This window comes from Berghia stephanieae, chromosome 2, assembly GCF_034508935.2.
Source record: "Berghia stephanieae isolate SIO BIC M18660-M18661 chromosome 2, UCSD_Bste_1.3, whole genome shotgun sequence".
Taxonomy (NCBI): domain Eukaryota; kingdom Metazoa; phylum Mollusca; class Gastropoda; order Nudibranchia; family Aeolidiidae; genus Berghia; species Berghia stephanieae.
Genome location: NC_088361.1, coordinates 80797803 through 80806541, shown reverse-complemented (window position 1 = coordinate 80806541; position 8739 = coordinate 80797803). Strand labels below are relative to the sequence as shown.

At 35.7% G+C, this 8739-nt stretch overlaps 1 protein-coding gene across 2 annotated transcripts in view; it reads left to right on the top strand.

The window, feature by feature from the left end:
• The window catches only part of LOC144965629 (diamine oxidase [copper-containing]-like), an 18548-nt gene extending 14539 nt beyond the window's left edge, over positions 1–4009 (top strand). Inside the window, exons 3-4 of one of the 2 annotated variants that reach the window (XM_078901171.1) lie at positions 100–2091; positions 2486–4009. In XM_078901171.1, coding sequence (XP_078757297.1) covers positions 103–2091; positions 2486–2890 — 2394 coding nt within the window. In that variant the 5' untranslated portion in view covers positions 100–102 and the 3' untranslated portion in view covers positions 2891–4009. The remainder of the gene's footprint in view (positions 1–99; positions 2092–2485) is intronic. The other variant, XM_078901172.1, reaches the window with a different exon arrangement.
• The last annotated feature ends 4730 nt before the right edge of the window (positions 4010–8739 follow it).

Here is an 8739-nt window from a genome sequence, read left to right as displayed (position 1 = left end):
CTAATGAGATTTTAAAAATTAAGAATATATTGGGGTTTTTTATTTCTATCACAACTAAACATCAAATACAGTTCAAAACCTTTCACTTCCTATTTTCAGAAAATGGACGAGAAGACTGCTGTGGTTTCTAAAAGAACGACTACGAGTCGTTTTAACGTTCTCATCACCAAGAAAACTTGGATCTTTGTCAGGGTTCTCATTGTTTTTACAGTTATCCTTCTCTTCATCCTTGCTGGAGCGCTCATCGCCATCATCAGAATGAAACTTGTACCACCTTACTGTCCAAAAGGATTAACACATTCCGGCCGAAATTTGGAAAACCCTGGAATTTTCAATGATCTAACTCCTGGTGAAATGAAGAAGGTACGAGATTATCTTCTGTCTAAAAAGAAAATTGGCCTAAAACCATTCGAGGAAGCAACCGTTAATTCCAGCTACATCTTCATGATTACTCTACACGTTCCATTCAAAGCGGCAGTTCTAAAATTTATGAATGGAGAAGATCGCAAACCTAAACGGACTGCTAATGTTGTCATATATAGAGGAGACGCACATCCGCCCAAAATTGAAGAGTATTTAGTGGGACCATTACCCGTACCAAGTTATTATAGACTAATCATTAATCCTTTATATCGTAGAGTTCCTATTCCATTTTCCAGTCGACCTGTGGATATGATTGAAAGAAAAGAGTTAAAACGATTTCTAAAGACAGTTACGTCGAGCCTTGAAGACTTGTTTTTCAAAAGTTATAAATTAAAATATCAAAATTGTTTCCATCAAAAGGATTGTATTCTATTTAAAGATTATGCACCAAGGGGTACAAGAAGTAATGAGAGGAAATCGTGGTTTTGGGCATATCGAGCTACTGATGGATTTCATCTTCATCCCTTGGGTTTTGCAATCCAGATAGATCACCAAAACCCGGATTCAAAGAAGTGGACAGTTACTAGGATTTTATACAATGGGCAACTCTATTTTGAAATCGAGGAATTGGTGGAAAAATACAATGCAGGAGATCTCAGGAAAATTGAGAGCGCGATGGATGATACTGATGCTGAATTTTCTACGTTTACCAGGAGAGGTCATCATTCTTTTGACACTCGTATGAGAGGTCCTCGGCTCCTAGATCCAGATGGCAATAGATATTCTGTTGACGATCAGTTTGTCAAATATTTCGGTTGGAGTTTTAATTTCCATATGCATACGGCGAAGGGATTGGGTATCATAGATGTGTATTTTCAAGGGGAACGGGTTGCTTATGAATTATCTTTGCAGGAAATCAATGCATTTTATACTGGTGACAGTCCCGAAACTAACTGGCTCGCGTTATATGGTGTTTCTTGGCTGCTTGGAGCTTCTTCTTATGAGCTTATGGCGGGGATCGATTGCCCGGCCACTGCTACATTTCACGACTCGTATCATTTTGTTAACAGCGGTAGGCCTGTTAAGAACAAAAATTCCATTTGTATCTTTGAACAAAACTTAGCCATTCCTTTACGAAGACATTATTCTCATGACGAAAATGGTCACATCAATTCTTACGGAGGATTGGTTTCAACAAGTTTAGTCGTTAGGTCAATAATAAGTATATGGAGCTGCGATTATATATTAGATTATGTTTTCCACTTGGACGGTTCTATAGAATTAAAGATGTCAGTGACTGGTTACATCCAGGCATCGTATGATATATGGGTTTGGAGGCCATACACCCCATACGGGAACCAAGTACATGAACACATACGAGGGAATCTTCATCAACATCTATTTCATTGGAAGATTGACATGGACGTTGAAAGTACCGAGAACAGATACGAGACTGTCGATTTCTCAACCGAGACGAAACAGAGTTTCTGGTACAAAGGCACTGTAAACGAGACTCAATTGAAGATGACACATTCTTTGAAAGAGACTGAAAAGCAAGGGAATGTACCGTACAATTTTGATCAACCTCGGCATCATATTGTATTCAATCATCGTGCAAAAAACAAATATGAGGCACATAGGGCATATAGAATAATAAACGAAAACAGGTCCAAGTTTTTACTTCAAAACTCATCCATCACAAATGCAGCACCTTGGACTAAATATCAGGTGGGTATTTAAAATAAATAGTTGTATTAAAATGAAATTATATGAATAATGGTGGCATTGAATTGATGCTGACATAATGTGAAAGTAAAAAATTATATGATGATGATGATGATGATGATGATGATGATGATGATGATGATGATGATGACGACGACGACGACGATGATGATGATGATGATGATGATGATGATGATGATGATGATGATGATGATGATGATGACGATGACGATGATTATGATGATGATGATGATGAGGATGATGATGATGATGATGATGACGATGACGAGGATAATGGTTGGTTTTAATGAACTCTAATTTATATCGCCTCTGTTTTAAATGGAAATAGACATTTGGAAAACATAAGTATTAAAATTTACGATCATTTTCATTCTAGATGGCGGTGACCAAATACAAAGATATCGAGGGATCTAGCTCCTCAATCTACGCTCAAGGAGAACCATTCGACCCAGTTTTGGATTTTTCACGTTTTCTGGAGGATAACGATACGATCGTAGACACTGACCTTGTGATTTGGGTCACTTCCGGTCTCTACGTCGTTCCACATGCTGAAGACGTCCCAAGCATGAGCACCGTCGCTAATGAATGCAGAGTCGTACTAAAACCATATAATTTTTTCAATCACTGTCCCAGCATGGCCGTGAGTGACTCTGTGAGAGTGACAAAGGAAAGAGAATTTAGTTCAAAAAAGCTCAATTTTGAAACATTTGGTACAAGTTCTTCAGAACCTCAATGCTACCAAAAGGAAAGAAATATAAAAGATTTCCATGCTGACAGTTAGTCGGAAGAGAAAAAAAAATGAAACTAAATTAATCGACATTGATTTTGATCTTTCACTTTTTACTTGATACCGATAGCATAGTCATTTGTTTATATATTTTTTCACCAAAGTTCACATATCTGCAGGTTTAATCACCAAAAGCAAATCAGGACTAGATTTAACATTAGATACTATTTTCGTTGATTTGAAATACAAGTAGCTCTATTTCCATTACAATAACGAGCACATAACAATTTAGGTTGGGATATCTGACCTGCAAATAAGAACACGCAGTTACGGCTTGTTTTTTTTTTTTTTGTTTTTTTTTTTTTTTGATGTTTTTTTTTGTTGTTGTTTTTTTGTTGTTGTTTTATTTTTTAGGAGGGGGGGGGGGAGTGTTGTTTGTTTCGATTTTATAAGAACATCTTCACCTCATTGCTTTTATGCGCTAAATCCACTATCCATATTTATTGTAAATTAATTGTGTTTGTTCAATTTAATCAATACAGGCGATCAGCTCAACGACACACAACCTAAATTATACGAAATTATATTAGCCTGTGCGACCATTTTCTTATTTGACTTCCTTACATCAACAGTAATGGTGTACTTCATGGCGTTAAACTGAAGGCCGATCAGTACGATGTCTTGTCTTCAAAGACATTTAAGTTTCGTTGTTTAATCAGTGACCTGATGGATTGCATTGATAGCAAAGTTCTGCCCCTTGTGATTATTTTCTAGGGAAAGATGCAAATGATTCGATTCAGGTCTGACTTAGTACCTGGCTGTACGAAGCGACATATTTTAAGAGTGCAAGTACAAATGGCGCATAAAAGAATTATTTTTAATTGCCTGCTCGTAGAAATGTGCCATGAATGTGCATATTATTCAAGAAGCACGGTTTTAGCCCAATTTCCCCTCATAAAATGAATATGAAGAAAATATATGTATTTACGCAGTTATCTCCCTTGTTTAATATAGCTGTAATAGTGAAAATTTAAGGCCTTTTAAACCAACCGTTATGATTGATTGCCAGAGTGTTTCTATAGCTGATGGGTTTTGAATGGGTCTTGGTAACCTGTATGCAAATTGGCATGCTTTCAACCCGAATTTGCACGATTTTAGCCTCATTCCCCCAACTGAAGATTTATGAGAGGAAAACTCTTATCCTGGTGGGACCAAGGTCATAAGTAAATTTGAGACGAAATATTAGGGACAGCATAACCGTTCGTATGTTTCTATAACACCCTTCATCCCTATGAATGGGAGTTTGATGGACGGGACTTAGTAGTTCGAACTCTTGAAGAAAATGTTGATTCCAATCTACCTGGGAAATTGGGAAACCCGGCTCATCGGGAAAATAAGATGGAACTGGGGACACACATTTTCATGTTAAAGATCCTTTACGTTATAGATCAGTGCGAACCCATTGTTTGGTATTATTTGAGTTTGACTGTAAGACCTACAACGAACCACCTAACACCAATACTTTTATTTTACTGAATCATTCCTATTTTGAGTTTGCCATGAGGATTGCATTAGATAATGTAAAGTAAAGCCATTGATGGTTGACTATAGGGAATGAGATTAGCGGAAGAGTAGCGTCCCTTGATTGGACGTCACCCATAGTCTGTGACGTCATCGGCGGAAAAGTTATTAGAGAGAGAACGTCATGTTGGTTGTGCGCATGCGTCCCTCGTCCCCCCTTGCGACGAGGGACGCATGCGCACAACCAACATGACGTTCTCTCTCTAATAACTTTTCCGCCGGTGACGTCACAGACTATGGGTGACGTCCAATCAAGGGACGCTACTCTTCCGCTAATCTCATTCCCTATAATTTGCAATAACGCTTCTTTTTTATATTATAAACTGAAATCTATTTTTTAATGCACACCGCTAATAACCCTTACCGATAAAAGATGGATTTGAAAGTGATTTCACACATGAATGAATGAATGAATGAATGAATGAATGAATGAATGAATGAATGAATGAATGAATGAATGAATGAATGAATGAATATATATGTATGTAATAAATGTTTTAATGAATGAACAGAGAGCTGAAAACACACACACACACACACACACACACACATATATATATATATATATATATATATATATATATATATATATTATACGAACAAACTTATAAATGACTAAATAACTAGATCAATAAATATATTATGAATTAATAGATAAACTAATTAGTTAAATGAAAATTTAATATAGGTTTGTGTTACTAATTAAAACGCTCGTGGCAGAGATTGTAACAAATTCAAGCAATTGTGAATACAATATGAACACATGGATGAGAGTGACAACAAAACTCTCTGGCTCAAGCGATATGGACATGGGTAAAGCAGTTCACAAACATTACCTCTCTCGACCCAGGTGTGAACGTGTCCCTGGTAAAGGCAGCTTCGAATATATTGAGGATAGGCCTAGTTCTTAGTTGACTTGTACTGTATTAAATGAACACAGAGTAGTTTTTATGGCATGGTAAAATAAAAGGTAAGAATTGAGCATTGTGGCAACATGAAAATATACAATTTATATAATTCCTGTGTATATTTTTTTGTCATTTTTAATTCGTTTACTTTATGAATTCAAAAATCGGTCTTACAGAAACACCCGTAAAAAATTGACCAAGGACTTGAATCATTATTTTTCTAATTACTACTACTACTAATTAGTGAGTTGTTCTAATTAGCAAAATGTGTAGAATGTTTTGTAAAATACTTACCTTATTCTACAAGAAATGTTTCAAATATTGCTGATTTGAAAATAATGAAAGATGTTATACCCATTATTGTGCACAGCGCACAAACACACTCAGATTATATGTATATTTCTGCAGTATTCTATCGAATGTTTATCTTTGTTTTAAATTAATTATTGTTAGTAATTCTACACTACTACTACTACTACTACTACTACTACTACTACTACTACTACTACTACTACTACTACTACTACTACTACGACTACTACTACTACTACTACTACTACTACTACTACTACTATATTTTCATTTTACATAATTCTGAGATAAGATAACACATTTACTGCTAAAAATGCTAATGTTGATTTTTACTTCTATTGGATTAATATCTAATAGAAACTCATCTCTCAAAATTTTGTCTTTTACTAAATACTAAATAACTCATCGATGTTATCAGATATGTTCTTTCAACTATAGCAATATGAATTGACGTCTTTTCAATGTGGATTTTTTTTCTTTTGATGCAAATGATAGTTGAGATGTGAATAGAGCGAAGTGCAATGGGAGCGATCTATAGTCATGTTTTCGTCCAACCGAGTCATCAATCACGTGATTTGTTGCTGTCCAACGATTGGACATTTCTACAAATGTAAACACGCTGCTTTGTTTATGAAAGTTGTAAACATACCCATGTGTCAAGTTGAACACAATGACCAATCGTAATGTTAGATAGTTCAAAATCTGTGAACACTTTTCACTATGTAGGTCATTTTGAGTACATGTTGCAATGTGACCAATGACCTAGAGCACATGCAAATGTAATATAGATCATGCCCATTCTTTCAAGAAACTAAATTTTATTTCATAATCTCACAAAATTTTAGTGCGTTTTTTTTATCCATTCATGAACATTATTCACTGAGATATATTTTGCCTATTACGAGGCACCTCGGGTATGTTTTTAACTGTAAATAGTTGATTATTGTGAAAAATGAATGCTTTATTTAAATAAAATTGATCATTTCATATCTTTGTGATGGGAGGTTTGAATGTACAACTGGTTGAGCACTATCAGAGGAATGCGTCTGTCACAGATGATGTCCCTTAGTTGTGTCCAACACAGTGAATACTGTTATGAGGACAACACTAATGTAAACACTATTTTTATGGTTCAACAGTTTCCACGAGAGAATAAAGCTTATAAAAGCACACAATTCATAAAAACATCAAGTAGAGAGTTTCCAGTCCCGTGTGTATATGTGTGGGTATTTGTAAGTAACCAGTAGATCTTTGACCAATACATAATTTCTGACACACACTCAAGCTGGGTTTGTTTTTTGTTTTTACAAAGAATAGATAGTATGCGCTTGGCTAAGAAGCTCATAACATTGCCATCCGGAAGTATAATGGACCAACACACAAAACTGTGTGTAACCATGAACTTTTATAGTCAGGTTAATACAGTTCAGTGAGCATTACTCATAAACGCGGATGGCAAAAAACAATAACAAAGACATGAGTGACGTCATCTTCGAACTATCTATAGATTTCATGAAGTAAACATTAATCTGCTCTTTGTTATTGTTTTTATACCGCCTTTCGTGTGGTTAGTTATCACAAGATTCTCAATCAGGGATACGATTGATTAGGCGGTTAATTAAGTATACTTAAACAATACCTACCATGGTAAATAACCTGTAGATTTTTTACCAATCCAATCATAGAATTTGTGACACACCTTAACATGGGCGCGGACAAACATAGCTGTTTGTTTATATATACAATAATGTGAATGAAATCGACCTCTCTCCGATCATTGTTATTGTTATTAATATTTTTATACCGCCAAATGGGTGACTAGATATCACACGATTTTCTCGGTCATATTATAAACGTTTCAGTTTACACATAGTTTTCTATGTTTGTTTTACTGATCGAAGGTAGAACAATGGGTATTTCACTTAGACACATATCATCAATAGTAAAACCTGTGTAGTTGGTTACGTTAACCAGTCACTGTCGTACTGTCCGAGAGGCGTAGTTATCTTAGTGTCTCTAGATAGTATGCGCTTGGCTAAGAAGCTCATAACATTGCCATCCGGAAGTATAACGGACCAATACACAAAACTGTGTGTATCCATGAACGTTATCGATAGTTCGAAGATGACGTCACTCAGGTCTTTGTTATTGTTTTTTTTGCCATCCGCGTTTATGAGTAATGCTCACTGAACTGTATTCCCGACTATAAACGTTCATGGATACACACAGTTTTGTGTGTTGGTCCGTTATACTTCCGAATGGCAATGTTATGAGCTTCTTAGCCAAGTGAATACTATCTATAGTCAACTTAATAACCATGCCTCTCGGCCACACGGGTTTTACTATCGATGGCACGTGTCTAAGTAAAATATCCACTGTTTTATCGCTTGATCAATAGGATTCAATAGTCTGATGTCACGTCCGACCAGCAACTGACCCCCAGCAACCAGTAGCTTGGTTCTAAACAAAGAAAATCGGTACTTTTTATTCTTCATGCTGGCTAGAACTTTTTCACCTATCATGTGATCAGAATGTATAAAAGTCAAAACATGATCAGAATTATAGTGCTTTTCTCCTCTGGATACACTTTATGCTTGTCGGAGAAGTATTTCATAAGGGCGATGATGGAGATTATGGCGTCCGCCATTGTTCCGATAGTTTAAAACCAGTTACTATGCGTCATTACGAGGGAAGTGGCGTCAAAACTGTTATCTCTATTGAACCAACACAGAAAACTCCGTGTAAATTTAATCGTTTATAATAATATGATCGAGAAAATCGCGTGATAAATTGTCACCCATTTGGCGGTATAAAAACAATAACAATGATCAAAGAGATGTCGATCCCATTCAAGTTACTGTTTATAAACAACCAACTTATGTTTGTCTTTATGTGTGAAGGTGTGTAACAAATTCCATGTTTTGATTGGTCAAAATCTACTGGTTAAACGATAGATCGAAGTTGACGTCACTCAGGTCTTTGTTGTTGTTGTTTTTTGGGGGTTTTTTTGTTTGTTTTTTTGTTTTGTTTTTTGTTTTCTTTTGCCATTCACTTTTATGAGTAATTATCACTTAATTGTATTATCCAGACTATAAAAGTTCA